At 34.5% G+C, this 16,023-nt stretch overlaps 3 protein-coding genes and 1 pseudogene across 3 annotated transcripts; 2 read left to right on the plus strand and 2 right to left on the minus strand.

The window, feature by feature from the left end:
* The first annotated feature begins 29 nt into the window (after positions 1–29).
* Positions 30–2,115, plus strand: LOC114741282 (ubiquitin-conjugating enzyme E2 variant 1A-like; annotated as a pseudogene).
* A 6,739-nt stretch (positions 2,116–8,854) lies between these two features.
* On the plus strand, positions 8,855–11,286 carry LOC114741283 (plasmodesmata-located protein 6-like). The gene is made up of 3 exons (XM_028929535.1): positions 8,855–9,653; positions 10,531–10,659; positions 10,755–11,286. Exons 1-3 carry the CDS (start codon positions 8,879–8,881, stop codon positions 10,763–10,765), a joined length of 915 nt encoding a protein of 304 aa, XP_028785368.1. The 5' UTR covers positions 8,855–8,878; the 3' UTR covers positions 10,766–11,286.
* Positions 11,287–12,983: 1,697 nt separating this feature from the next.
* Positions 12,984–14,267, minus strand: LOC114741284 (uncharacterized). The gene is made up of 2 exons (XM_028929536.1): positions 13,529–14,267; positions 12,984–13,447 (listed from the first exon to the last, which is right to left on the minus strand). The coding sequence occupies exons 1-2, from the start codon at positions 14,265–14,267 to the stop codon at positions 12,984–12,986; spliced, it is 1,203 nt and encodes a 400-aa protein (XP_028785369.1).
* A 236-nt stretch (positions 14,268–14,503) lies between these two features.
* Positions 14,504–15,528, minus strand: LOC114741287 (L10-interacting MYB domain-containing protein-like). Its single transcript, XM_028929539.1, has 2 exons — positions 15,205–15,528; positions 14,504–15,115 (listed from the first exon to the last, which is right to left on the minus strand). The coding sequence occupies exons 1-2, from the start codon at positions 15,526–15,528 to the stop codon at positions 14,504–14,506; spliced, it is 936 nt and encodes a 311-aa protein (XP_028785372.1).
* Between the last annotated feature and the right edge of the window lie 495 nt (positions 15,529–16,023).

Consider the following 16,023-nt stretch of genomic DNA (forward strand, 5'->3'; position numbering starts at 1 on the left):
TTAATACTTGGCTTTTTTTTTGTTTATGCAGTACCCAGGAGTTTCAGATTATTGGAAGAGCTTGAAAGAGGTGAAAAGGGAATCGGCGATGGAACTGTCAGCTATGGCATGGATGATGCTGATGATAATATACATGCAGTCATGGACAGGGACTATTATTGGTCCTCCTGGTGTAAGCTGATACACACACACACACACACACACACACACACACATCTTCCTAGGGTTGTAATGTTTTTACTGTGTGATTGTGTATTTGCTTCTCAATCTCTTCTCTACCCTCCCAAACCAAGCCTCCCTTGCCCCTTTGTGCTCCAAAATAAATAATTCTGAATTTCAGTTGGTGGCGTTTAGATTCCCGTTTGCCAATTTAAGCTGTTGGGAAAGATCATTATTAAATGGTAAATATACTCAAGTGATTCTTGCATGTGAGACCATGTTACCTGTAGGGTTGAATTACTGGATAAATTCAGCTATAAATTATCATTGCTAATTTGCTATAATATTTTTTATCTGAAAAGGGATTTTGTTTTGCCCGATTTCCAGAGACCCAGTGATTAGCTGCATTTTTCTTTTCTTTTATCTTTGACTTTACCCTGATTAACATATGATTTTTTTTTCTTTTATTTCTAAGGAAGTTTAGTTTCTATCCAACAATATATTGATTTCGCATCTTTCCCTTGCCCATATTTTTTACCAGACTGTTCATGAGGGGCGTATCTACCAGCTGAAATTGTTCTGTGCAAGGATTATCCAGACAATCCACCATCTGTAAGATTTCAAACAAGGATTAACATGACTTGTGTCAACCAAGATTCTGGAGTGGTAGGTGGCATTTTTGTAAGGGCTTCCACTACCATGATTTGCATGATACTGAACTAATGACTAGCTGAATTACCAGGTTGAGCCAAATTTGTTTCCCATGCTGGCTAATTGGCAGCGAGAGTACACAATGGAAGACATTCTGATGCAATTGAAAAAAGAAATGCTGTCCCCTCAAAACCGGAAGCTAGCTCAGCCTCCTGAAGGTGTGTTATTAATCTTATTTTTTCGTTATTGTGAGTACGTTTCTTCTTTTTATGTTGTAATATATGTTACTGTTACCTCTACATGCACAGTAGTTTTACTGGTAAATATTTTGATTTAACTTTCACACAAGGACTGTTTCTTTCATCACTGCCTTTTTTTTTTCTTTTTTTTTTTTTGTATGATGTGTAATCCGGTACTCAACTGATTTACTGATTGCTTAAGGTATTTTAACTTAAACCATTTTTTTGTTGAGAGTCAACTTCAGATAATTCTCTACAATCTACAGAAATGCAAGGTTGAGTTTTTGGTTAGATATGAAGTTTCATCCTTGGAACTTTAATTTATTTCAAGCCATTCTTGGTTCTACTTCCATCTAATTAAGATGATTAAATTAAATTGCTGTTAAGTATCTATTCCTATTATTGTATTCTCATTTGGTACCGAACAATTTGTAGTTTGCTATTTTAGTTTAACATTCAAGCCCCATGTTTAAAAAAAAAAGAAAAAAAGAAAAGGGGACTTCTCTACTGATATGAAATTAATGAATTCATTAATAAGTCTGTGAAACTAGCTCATCTTTGTTGATGGGTTGTTGATTTCATATTAGTCTGATGACTGGTGGATGAAGTTGAATGATCCTCTACATGATTTCTGCCCGTAGGTAACGAAGATGGAAGGATTGATCAAAAGGGGCTGGTGCTCAAATGTTGTATCGTGTAATCAGGGTGAGAGTCCAATAATAATGACAATACTAATAATGTAAATAATCATATCCAATAGTAATCTGAGTTCACGGGGGATGCATTTATAAATGTAATTACAAGCCATTTGCCTATGTAACCGGAAGCAATTTAAGGGATTGTGACCATCTTATCCTTGAATTTTCATTGGATGTTGTACTTTGTGACAACCGTAACTTCATATTTTGTTGTGGCAGCTCAAGACCCTTTTCATAATGTATTCACACTCATGGTGCGTGTCCGATTCAGCACCAAGTGTCTTGGTCATATTAGATTTTTTCTTTCAACCTATGTGAATGGTGGTATCATTTGTTTATGCAAAAATAAAATCATTGGATTTGATCTTGCATGTTTAGCAGGACCTTGTATTTGATTTATACACCACAAGTTAAGCAGGACCATCAATTTCTTCACATGAACGATCAGCTAATGCACTTGCAGAGAGTTTGGTGAAGCCTTGCCAATGACATCATGATTTGCTTTTGAGAATCTGGTAACTTGTCCACTTGGTCCAAAAGTTCAATTATATTGGAAGTTTAGGAATGATTAAAAGACCAACTAGAAACTTCACCAAATTCTAGAGAGGAAAAGGAGCAGTTATTCTACCTTTTCCATCCCCAGCCCCCAAAAAATAATCTTTAGACTGCTTTTGAATGTCTTCAGCTCAAAAAAAAAAAAAAAACTGCTTTTGAATGTCGACATCCTCCATCTGCATATGGAAATGTTTAGCATGAGAGGAGGCTTGAAAACTTTGTTGAAGATTTATCAATCACGTACAGAATACACACACACACACACGAAAAGTGTATTTGTTAGGACTAGACTGTAATTACATAATATCTGCTTTTAGGCTAACTAATAGCAGGTTACTTAGATGTTTATTTAGAAATCATGATTTTTGCCTAAGGCTTGAGGTATGTCTTGATTTCAATGAGAACTAGAATCTAATTCACCTAAAACCTTTTCTTTATTTATTTGGAAAATGCTCACTAAGTAACTACGGAAAAGTTGCGCGCGACACAAAGCGAGCACGAAAGGGTACTTTCCTTTCAGAGGCTCACGGCCCGCAGTCATATCTGTGCACGCATTGCTTTAATGACACGTGCGGGTTCCTTCGATTGGATTTGGCTGAATGGATTTTTGAAGGGAGAAAACTAGAATCCCTCAAACAGATATGGGTGGGTATTTTACCATAGGTTTTTATTGTATCAATCTACTGCTGTGTGATCCCTTTGAAGCATATAGGGGGTGGGTGCAGGGCGGACAATTTCAAAACAGACTCTCCATTCATTAGATAAAAAAGCAAGATTTTGTGATTTACTGCCAAACTTATTCCAATTCAATAAGAGATTTCAATATTATGTTTTGAAGAAAAATCAAACCTCCACACTCTTTAGCATAAGATTTTGAGTCTTGTTTGTTTACCATTTCACCACCAAGGCAACTTGAAAGTAAATCGTAGTTTATGAATATAATGTCTATCTAACTATTTATATTCCTAGGATTGAACAAATTAGAATTCTCAATTCTTTACTATGTCTAGCAAATAAAATTTCTTTATTTTCAACCAGCTTTTGATCTCTTATTCTTATAATGGATTTCTTAATAGATTTATCAAAATTTTTCTTTCTTGGTATCTTTGATTAATTTAGTGCTTTCTCTTATGAATCAACGAAAGGCTTATGGTTTGATACATATTAAATTGTTCATGGTTTTTCTAGACAGACGAATTGGTTCGATACTTAATATTCTTTTTTTTATCAATTTCGTATTTTTATTTAATTGTGTAAGAGTGAAATCATTCTGATTTTTAATTTTTATAATATCTAGACTTAGTTTTCCTCTTTGAATAGAGGCTATAGCAATTTTTTAATGTGCTATCTATTTTATTCATTCCAATCCTTATTATAAAATATAATTTTTTTTGACATAGTATCACGATCTAACTAATGACTTATTAAAGTTAATTCGATATTTTACAAAGTAACCCATACTTGTTTGCGAAAAATAATCATTGTGTATATCAATACAAAAACATGAAACACTAAAAAAAATGAAATAACTATTGGAGTTAATTCATAAGACAATCTTTGGCAAAAAAAAATTACTTCTCCTTACATTATACATGGGTCTTATATTTATGATCGAAAAATAAATAGATAGACAGAAATAGATCAGTTTCCCTCACATAAATATGCCAACTCTTTCTTCTCTTCCCTCACAAATCACTTCCTTCCCTAATCTCTGTCACTCATCTCAGCCAATCAGCCATGGCTTCTATTGAAAGTAACAATCGCGAGGTATCTTTACTTCTATTCTTTGACTTGACAATATAATCATTCCATTTTCATCTTCAAGTTGATATTCCTGCAGGTCTTCATGCAGCAGCTTCAAATTCAATTGCAGAGCCCCACCAAAACGTTCTGCAAAAGCACGCTTCCTTCTTCGACAGAAACCAGTACGGCGTCGTCTACACGGGTAGACTGTCTGATGTGGATAAATTGTTGTTGTCTTCTCGGAAACCAAACAGGAATTTTGTAGAGGGAAACAAATTCAAGGTAATAGTAATCATATTGAATCCTGTGATTGTAGGGCTTCGTGCAATCGGTTGCGGCGTCTTCTTGTCCTCTGCATTTTCACTTTTCCTCAATCTGTCTCTCAGTCAGAAAACTCGTCCCGTAACTTCCTCTATCTCTTCTTTTCTAGCATACTTCTTAACGTGGTTGTATTTGAATGGAAGGAGATATGTTGATGTCGATGAGTGACAATTAGGTGGGCTTCTTATTGATGAATGATGCAGGGAAAATGTCCTTCTCTGTTGTTACCAATTGAAGATGGAAATATCCAAGGTTCCTGTGTGCTGTTCTTCTAAACATTTCTTTTTTTTTTTTTGGGTAATTTTCAAGTTATCCACGAGGTGGTTTATAAATTTAAGAGGCTCGAACAATTTAACATACTAGTCTTTTAGACTTGTGCTCATAATGTTAGTACTTTCATTGGAAGTATTGATATCTTCAACTCTCAAGCAGAGTGTGTGGTTACAAGTCTCATACCGGAAAGTGTCAGAGGAGAAACAAAGCTAATAAGTTTAAAAAGCTGTGTCACCATAAGCTAGTCTTTTAAGATGTTCTCTTCCTTTACTTGTAATATCGATGCAATATTTTCTGTTTAGTACATGACCAATATGTACATAGAGTGATAGTTGTGATTCTTTTCCGTTTACTTGGACAGCATTTCTTATTCAATCCTCAATCTTATTTACAATGCTTTAACATCAGATGAAGTGGCGGCTATGCTTAAGGCAAACAGAGATCGTAAGGATTATGGTGGATGGTAATAACTCATCATTAATTAATTAACCTTTTTTTGTCATTTACTATAAAACGGTGTATCAATGATATACATCAATATCAATATTAATATGCTTTTTCCGCTACTTAATTAATTCACATGAATTAAAAATAATTAATAAATTAGTTATTTGTAAAAAAAACTTTTTTTTAAAAAAAATACTCCTCCTTTTAATCATACAATTGCCATTCAACTTTGCAATACAATAATTTTATTATTGGGGTAGTTTGGAAAAATAATAAATAAGAAAAGCAAAGAGAATTAATATCTTATATTTAAAATCAAAACAAACTCTTTAACCAACTGGCTTCTATATTTAAAATCATGAAGAATATATCTATAATAAGGTCTATACACATGTACACCTCCATATGGATTCTTTTTTTTCTTTTTTTTAAATTAAAGGGGCAGACATTAACGGCTTACGGTTATAAGTGGAATAGAATCCACAATCTATCGGAGAGCATCAATATCACTAAGTTACAAAGCCTTTGACACTCCCATATAGATTCTAATCTCATTGAGTTGAGGATGTGAGGTTGTTATCATGGCAAGTACTGCACATGACTTTGTAAACATTCTTAGCTCGTAATGAAGCGTATAGCCAGCGATTCATGAGGTTGGGACTTGGGAGAACAGGTTCCTATCAATCAACACCAAAAAATGGATAATGTGAGATACCCCAATTATATAAACATGTAGGGTTCTCATAATTCTCCCTTTCGTCTTCCTCCCAATCTGGGTTTTGACACACTCATTCTTATTATGTATTTTTAGTTTTTTGTATGTAAATAATATAAAAGAAAGAAATTTCTTCTGCTTGATATATCTACCACCACCAAACAGGCACAATAAAAAAAAAACAAAAGGTTGAAGAGAAAATTAAATAAGGATGGGATAAGTAGTAGAGGGCAAAAAGGCCTAAACCCTAACGTTGTCGAGTTGTAGTGTTGTGTGTTGTTGTTGTGGTGGCACATCAAAAGACCAAGACAAAAATCCTCACAACACACACACACACACACAAAACAATGTAAATTAAATTTTACAACAATTATGTAAACAAACAAACAAGCAATCATACAAAGACGGTGCCTTCATTATTGAAGCCTATGAAGTGACCTTCCCCTAATTAATTCCCCACTTTACTTCCATTTGCCTTTAATTTCTGTTTTTGTCTTTATTTCTTCACTCTTTTCCCTTTCCTTTGATTCAACTCTCAATACATGCTTGCTTCTCCACCTACCAACTATCTCTCTGTTTGATCACACCGAAACAGGAATCTTAATTACATCATCATTATTTCTTTTGGAAAAATTAGTAGCTTCTTTTAAAAAAATGTCTTAATTGGTAGCTCTGGTAGGTAGGGGATGAACATGCATGAAGGGGATAGATGCATATGTATAGTTATAAATATTCATTATTTAGATATAATAAAAAGACACGACGAGTATGTTGAGACGTGTTTGAAGGAGAGGAAAAAAAAAAAATCAAAATCTATTAATTTAACAAACATAGTGTCTAGTCAATTATTGGAAGCGTGTTTGATATGAAGTCACTCGTCAATCATTATCATCATACTATGCTTTCTTCTTCGTTCACTGAAATTTCTCGAGTGTTTCGTTTTCATCTAGTGGCAGGGATTATTTCTAATTTAAGCACTTATCAAATAATTACTTCCATAAACAATTGTCTAGTTATATATTGTGATTCAATTATAGTAGATTGAGGGATGTGATTGGATTTTAATTAGGAACTAAATTAACACTTATGCAATTAGTCTACTTTTGAAACTTCATTATGCTTTGATGGTTTCTCCATGTCTTGTTAATTAGAGGATTAATATATTAAGTGGGAAACGTATTTGAATTTTCCACCACTGCTTTTTCCCCCCCTTAAATTGCTGAATCGTTAGCTTAAAGTACCTTGTAAAGTATAATGCACTCAAATGTTGTACTTCTTTCCCGTTTAATTACATTTTTAGAACCGATGACAACTATAATATTGCTGGATGAGAATCAAAGGAATTAATAAGTGAGGTTTGAATTGACGCCAGTGTTAATAATAACGTGTTACAGTGAAGACAAAATGGAAAAAAATTATTCCACAAAAAGGACGGGTCGTTTATTTGTTTTTACCTGTATTCTATATATGAAAGGTATGGGAGGGACGACCAGGTCAGAGTCAATGACTTCTGCATATTATATTTACTGCAAATTAAATTCAGGGAATTGGTGGAATTATTCTTACGATCATTGACTAATATAGTTATATATATATAAATATGGTTTAATTTCCAATAAAGAAAAAATGAAAATTGTGGAGTCAATGGTGTAGTCAATCAGGAGATGCTTTTCCTGTATCATTCATTCATCCTTGTCAATCAATTTCTTCTTCTTCTTTGCTTATTTTGCGAAACTTTGGTCTGAATTGACCGATCCATCCATCTTCACATGCATTTAATTATCGCGACTTGATTAATTATATCCCCAAGTCGTAACCAGTAGCTATATTAATTGACAGTCATAATTAACTAGTAAATATATACATTAATATTAATCCTTCTCATCTAGTTTAGTTAATAATTAATACTTTGATCTTACTTTAATAACCGTCTAAATATATATAAGTAGAAAAGAGACATAAAAAAGAGATTAGATGATGAGGATGAGAGTGGATTGCGGAATTAATTGTGAAACGGAATATAATTTCGGTCTAACACATTCGGATGATGACGAAGCTGCAAGCAAATCGGCCTCAAGAATGAGACATATGGCCACAATTACTTTTGAACCAAACGCCCAAATAATAATGAATCCCAAACAAACCATTGCTATCATCAAAGAGAGCATCCAATTAGCAAAGTGCAGCGTTCACGTTGCATCCCTATCACCAGCTCCAAACTGGACCAAATCAAAGCTCTCTCTCTCTCTCTCTCTATATATATATATATATATATATATTCTTGATGACTTAATTAAGTCTGATTTTGATTGAAACACACCAACTCGAGGGACCCATCACGTGCTCTCTACTCTCTTTCCCCTCAATTTTAGTGTTTCAATCTTTCCTCTGCAAGTCATCACCCATACACATCATCTACACTATATATATATATATATATATATATATATAATTATACACAGAGAGAGAGAGTTGCTGTTAACACCTCGACCAAACTATATTAATTAGGATTTTGATTATGTCTTTTGAGTCAATTTTCACCACCTTCCCCCCACCCGTTCCTTTTGACTTCACACCATCCTCCCATCACTTCTCAAAACCCACCTCTTCTTAACGTACCTTTAATCAATATTTCTCACACCTTACTTTTCATTTCCGTTCTCAACTCGCGTCCATATAATGTTTCCATTCAATAATTTTCGGTGCCTCTTACCTTCTCTCTCTCTCTCTCTCTCTATATATATATATATATATATATATATATACACGAAAGCAAAAAGGGAATCACACTCTATATTCCAAGGAATTCGTATACCTAATGTACATGTAACGAACTATACGTATATCTGTACGTCGGTGCTTGTGTTGGCACGCAATCATATACTCTGTGTACTGTGTATATACACATACGTGGATTCTCCTCAAAGATATCACATAATCATTATTACGTACAGAAGCATACCCACACACACACATCGCTGTTTCGATCGCTTTAAGTTGTTATATATAAAGAAGGCCTTCCTTCCTCCTCCTCCTCTGTCCATCTCACTTGCGCATTCTCACCACCACGCACGACCATGTCAATGCTTTCTTCTCACTTTCCTTCTCCTCCTCCTCCTCTTCTTCTTCTTCCTCTTCTGCTACTCATATCCTTCGCAACCCCAACGTTTTCCTCCTCCTCCTCCTCCTCCTCCTCCACCCAGGCTTTCATCTTTGGCGGTTGCTCTCAGGCTAAGTTCACGCCGGGCTCTGCCTATGAGTCCGCCGTCAACTCCCTTCTCACTTCCATCATCAACTCCGCCATGTTTTCCTCCTACACCAACCTCACCGTCCCTTCCTCCTCCTCCTCACAGGACACCCCCATCTACGGCCTTTTCCAGTGTCGCGGCGACCTTGCCGCCTCGGACTGCTCCCGCTGTGTTGCCCAGGCCGTCTCCCAGCTTGGCACCATCTGCCCCGGCTCCACCGGCGGCGCCTTGCAGCTCGACGGCTGTTTCGTTAAGTATGATGATTCTAAGTTCTTGGGCGTGGAGGACAAGACCTTGGTCGTTAAGAAATGTGGGCCGTCCACTGCGTTTACTTCGGACGTGTTGACTCGGAGAGATGCTGTGCTGTCGTATTTGGAGACGTCCGATGGGGTGTACAAGACGTTTAGAACGACTAGCTCAGGGGATTTGCAGGGTATGGCGCAGTGCGTCGGGGATTTGAGTGCGGCCGAGTGTCAGGATTGTCTCTCAAATGCGATCGGACGGCTAAGAGAAGAGTGTGGGCCTGCCCAGTGGGGTCAGATATACTTGGCCAAGTGCTACGCGCGCTACTCCGAAGGTGGAGTTTACTCGCCCAGTGAAAACGGTAAGCGGCTCCGCCACTGTGAATAGTGGTGGTTTTGTAGTTTCCGTTATTGCTTTGATATTGTTATTATTTTGAAGTTTTTGAGTGATTGTTTAGTGAGAATTGACTTGCTTGAATAATTTTCAATTTACGTTTCAAGCCACGTGAATGCGTACAAGGGTCGGTGTGGAAATGAAGATCATTGCAATTTGGTGGGAGCGATAAGTTCTAATTATTCAATATACCTTTTTCACTTTTTGTTAGGGAAAAAACTGTTTTGGTATCTCGTCTGATTTTGGACCCATTCAATTGGGTTTACTTGCAAAATTTATCTTTCTAAAAAGTTTGTCTTTTGAGTTTTGTTGCCTTCCTTCACTCTTTTATTCTCAAAATAGGGAAAAGAAAGAATAATATAATAAAAAAGAAAGAAAGGGCATTATTTGATTTTGTTGATCTGCTCTTTTGATTCATGAATGCTCCATGCCTTTCTATGTATGAATATTTCAGAATATTTCAAGCGTTAGTTAAAAGTAGCCATTTGAACTTTCTTAGTGGTAGAAAAAGCAAAAACTTAATTAATACATTATACACATCACTTTATATGATGAATCCTATGAATGAAAATAAACAATCAAAATATGAAATAAAGCAAGAATGATAGAACCATTTCTCCTGATTCATAAAAAATCATGAAAGGGCCGCTTTTAGTCACAACCCAACAAGGTAGGTATTTTGGTACAGAGAATCCTCATCATTTGCAACGTCGTCTTTTCCTGATTATTAAAGTTAATCATATTTAATTCGTTAGCTTGAAATTATCCCTTCTATGATGTGTAATTTTAAATTTGTTATAAACAAAAAAAAACTAATTAACTAACATATGAATTGTAATGTGTAGGTGAGCGTAAAAACAAGAACGACGATGAGCTTCAAAAGACACTGGCAATAATAGTTGGCCTCATAGCAGGGGTGGCTCTGCTCATCATATTCATTTCCTTCTTGACCAAGCTATTCAAAAAGGATAAAGGTATATTTTTTAACCTTAATTTCCCTTATATATATTACACCCAATTTTTATTATTTTTAATTTCCCTAATTAAAAATTTGATTAATCACCTGCAGGTGGTAAATGAAGAAGAAAATCATGTGGATAATTAACACTCCTGCAATGTTTCCTCTGCTAATTTATTTGGTCGTCATCATTTTTAGTTCTCAAGTAAAAGAACTCATCTTTTTTTTTTGTGTGTGTATTTTGTAGCCTGTGAAGAAGTGACAACGAGATATATAGTTTATAGTTATAGAAATATGTGTGGTGGAAAATAAAGAAGAAAGAAAAGAGAGAAAGTTTATTGGAGAGAGAGAAAGGAAGGAAGAAACAAAGTGTTGTGCTTACCAATGAAAAAGAGGGTGAAGCAATAAGGAGGAAAAAGCCCAAAGATCCAAAATGCCACTTGTTGATTTTTCAATTTTCAAGTGATGGGTATAGGCTTTTGAGGGCATACTTTGGAGGTGAAGCCTTTTCCTCTTCGCTTTTTGCACATGAAATGAAATGAAACCACTTTTCTTATGCAAAAAGTTAGCTTCATATATATTGGTGAGAAGGTCTTTTTGTTTTTGGCTTCAAAAATTAATTAAATGCCTCATTTTGCCACCATTTATTGCACCTTAGATCTCTATATATTATATATATTGTATAATGTATATATATTGCTTGTTGTTGGGAAAGACGTGATTGATTCGAATTTTTCCTATTGGAAAAATGAATTTTTTTTTTGAATATTTGATACGGTTATAGTATGGCAATGATAAAATAAAAATATGAGTAAATAATACGTTAACCCGGAATTTTAAAAAAAAATTCTTTTAAAAACTTTCAAAATCAACCTGTAATTCAACACTCTAGTCTCAGAATTTTGTTTGGTAATAAAACCATATATACAATGCCTGATAAATATCATAGGAGTGTTGAGTTACTTGCACTTAATTCAATTATCATTGATCAAATTAATGAGAAATGTGCAATGTGAGTTTAAAAATAATTTTTAGTTTTGACCAAAAGCTGGCGTTCGAAGAATATATATATCTATATATTTTTTTGTGGTTGGTCAAGAGAAGGCATCATTAAATTAGATATATGATTTGTCAATTTGTATTCTCGCAGATTATGATTAAGGAAACCATCATTACTTGATTATATTATGTGACACGGGGGGGAGCGTCGTTAGTTTAAAAGGACGATTGGACAAGTCATCAATTTTATACTTCAGTAAGGTGCCATTTACTATTATATATGGGACCTAAATAATTATAACCAGACGAAATCCATGGAATCTTGTTTTATTCTACCTCTTCACTCAAACTATAGTCATTTCTTTTGGTTCTATCCCAATCTATTAAATCCCTGGCAATGGCACATCCTAAAAAAAAAAAAAATCCCTTTAATTAATGTTGATTAATCAACCACTCTCGACAAGAAAATAATGTTTATACATACGAAAAGTGTAAGATGGTGTTGTGAGAGAACATGTTGCGACATTTGGCATTGAGCCATGATCATTAGGTTCAACTACGTGGTCATAAAAATAAAAATGAACAATATAGGAAGTGTTTCAGTGTTTAGATGGAAATCAAACCATGATTTCAAAAATATTTTTACAGTTTACGAAATAAATATGTAGAAAAATTTATCTCGTTTTACAGAAAAATACTTCTGAAAAGCACTTTTTAATGTTACCAAACATCCCCATAATGTCATATCAAAATAAATTGGATTTATGAGACGGGCCAAAGTGGGGCTCATTTATTTAATCCTATCCCTACTTTTTAGACCAACTAAGTGCCCGTTTGGATTAGCGGTGAACAACTGTGATTTTAGATAATCGTGAATTTTATAAGTGATACTGGCTATAAGTGATACTAGTTAATCGTGATTTCTGTTTGGGTATTTTTTTTTATAAGTGATTTTAAGAATTGTGATTATGTTTGGTTTTTATTCATTAAAATCACTTATGGGTGTATAATTACTAAAAAGGACATGAAGTTAATAAAGTTGTTTACATTTTCATAATTATTATATTTAATAATAAATATTATTAAATATAATTTAATAAATGACATGAATATTTAAATATTATTTTTATTTAAAAATTATTATTATTTAAAATCACTTACAAAATTTATGTGTAGTACAAATATTAAATAAAAGACCCCATATAAATAAGAGATGAACGAAAATATAAAAAAAATTTGATTAGCAATTTTAGTAACATAGATAAGGAAATTGAATCTTCAATCAAAATTATAACTAAGAAATAAAATTTAAACAACAAAACTAATTAATAAAAATGATAGCTAGTTATTTTCCCTGCATTGTAGAATTTGATCTCGAATTGAGTCTCGAAGACGATCCATTTCTGATGAGGAAACTATGTTGGCACTTGGTGATGGATATGAAACAACATGATCATCATAATTACCTTCGAGGATATTTTCATCTTCATACTGACTAAATTTAAAATCAGTGTCAGTATGCCTTCTAATAAAATTGTGGATAGCCATGGTTGCAATGACTATTTGAACTTGTGTTTGGATTTTGTACGGAGGCATGTGATCTAGAATTGCAAATCTATTCTTCCATACCCCAAAAGTCCTTTCTATAGTACACCTCAAGCTTGAATGATAATAATTGAATATCTCGTTCTCATTTTGAAATCCTGATGAACGCCTGAAATCTGGTAGATGATAACGTTCACATTTATACGGACCAATGTACCCAACTGGTGTAGGGTAACCAGCATCCACCAAATAATACTTACCTAATAAAGAATCATAATGTTAATAAATATATATAATTCGTATCAAGCATATCAATTTTAAGATATAAGAAGAAAACAAACCTGGAGGTGGATGCGGGAAGTTCATACTAGGAGTTGTAAGAGCATTATAAAAAACACGAGCATCATGTGCAGTGCCTTCCCATCCAGCTAAAGCAAAAGTAAAACACATGTCCCAATCACATGCAGCCATTATGTTTTGTGTAGGATATCCTTTTCTTCCAATAAATTTTGGTTGTTCGAACAAGCTAACCACACAACGAACATGGGTTCCATCTATTGCTCCTATAGCATTCTTAAAAAATGGCCAATATCGTGGGTCATTTTGAATTTTTGATGGGAACTCACGAAAGGTAGGATCTTGTGGCTTGATATAATTGAAGGACAATTGCAAGCAAGCACGTAAAACCTTATGCAAATGTCTACTAACAGTCTCTCCTGAATGTTGAAATCTTTCTTGTATCATTCTATTACCTATTCCATGACCTACCATATTTAAAAACATTGCAACCATTTCTTCGACCCCCATATGTTTAGTGACCTTTAGACCATATTCAGACAATTCAGCACAAAGATAATGGAATACACGTTTTTCCATTCGAAACATCTCATAGCACCGAGTGGGATTGCCTCGCAATATTTCTTGTACCCATGCATGCCCAGTTTGGTCACTTGTTCTGCATGGCTCTTTACATAAATATGTTACTGCATACTCACTAACCAATGCACTCACGATGACCGCTTCATCTAAAACATCGTCTTCGTCATAGTTATTTTCTAAGTCATCATTCCAATGCTCCATGTTCTTTAACACACCTATTAAAAAAACAATTAATGATAAAATATTATGAAAAATATTGTTCCATTAATTATTCAAAGAATGAAAAAAAAAAGGATATGCATAAATAGCATATACGTCAGCAAATTATTTCACCCAAACAAAAGGAAATTGTTAAATAAGCTTAAAAAACACATGTAGCATCATTATTCAATCAACCAGCAAACTTCTAAAAATCTTCCTTCCGTTAGCCTTCCCAATTATATGTCCTTGTAAGGCAATGGGTTATATGCTGCATGTTGCAGCCAATTTAACCTTTTATCCGCTACATCGCGTAAGGCAATAAACATCTCCCTGGCTGGCTTAAGCATCATTAGCTGACAGCATTTTGCATGAAATTCAGGATCATTAGCAACATCTTCAATAGTGAGCAGCTCAGCCATCACTTCACCAATAGAAGTACCGGGAACTCCATCAACACGTGCACGGCATGATTCTGCAATAAGAGTTATAGCATCAGCTATTCTTGATGAGGCAAGGCCTTTGACCTTCTTTGTTTTCCCACTCGCAACATCATTATTTCTCTTCCCCCCACATACTTTGCTTGAGGATCCTTGGGATGCATTTAAATTAATGTTTGCTATTTTTTCAGCGGCTTCACCACTTGCATTCTCACTATCCCCAGATCCTTCCTGTGTAGAAACACCGAAGTCATCTCCCACATTCTCATGTTCATTTGCCTGACTCGGCAATATTCTTGACGATGATGACAAACCATATTGTCCAGTTGCCGCCACATCTTTGAAAAGTACTGTTAATTGGTGGACAAATGGAAGGCCTTTGCTCCTAAACTTTGCATATTGTGGATTTTCCTATATATTTACAAAAAAAAAAAAGAAATTAGCTTGTGCGTAGTCAAATTACAGGAAAATATATCCATACACATTAATGAATCACATACCAATATTTTTCTCTCCCACCATTCATTCGGTGCATCCACAGTATTATTTTCACTATCCCACCCTAGCCCTGTCTCTTTTGCAAACAATTTATCCCATGCTTGCCATTCTTTTTTTAAGCAGTCCCACTTATTCTTCAATTGGCTCCTGTCATAGTTCCTGCCACTTTGACAATTAAATTCTGCAATTACAGCTTTCCATCCTCTTTTTGTAAGAGTTGTGCCACTTCGTTCCCCTTTGTAAATTTGAGTAAGACATGCTTGGATAAAACATTCAGTTGTTTTAAGATCCCACGTAGCCTTGGTCTTTTGGGATTCACCGCTCATATTGCAAGTTGAAGTGGTGTTGAGATAGGTAAATTGACTTTAGCTAATTGGTGCCAAATTTAAAATCAGACATTAGAAAAGGGAAGAATAAAATGGGTATGGTATCTGGTCATAGTTCAAACTAATATATATTTTAAAAGAAGAAATATAATCACGATTATTCAATAAAAAGCAATCAAAAGGAATCAAGAAACAAGATGGTATATATTAAATGGGTATGGTCTCTGGCCACAGTTCAAACTAATATATCTATATATATATTTACACACACCAAAACAGACAATCACGCTTATTCAAGAAAAAGCAATAAAAAGGAATCAAGAAACAATCACAAGTATTCAAGGCGGTCATTCAGAAGAGGCATCGTGAAGATTGGAGATTGTAAATTTGTGAGAATAAGATGAGTGAATTCTGACCTGCATAAAGAAAGTGAACAAATAAAGAAGAAACATACCTTTTGATTGCTTGATTGATCCAAGAAGACGAGATGACGGC

This window comes from Neltuma alba, unplaced genomic scaffold (assembly GCF_004799145.2).
Source record: "Neltuma alba isolate B1F8T4 unplaced genomic scaffold, ASM479914v2 tig00003344_pilon, whole genome shotgun sequence".
Taxonomy (NCBI): domain Eukaryota; kingdom Viridiplantae; phylum Streptophyta; class Magnoliopsida; order Fabales; family Fabaceae; genus Neltuma; species Neltuma alba.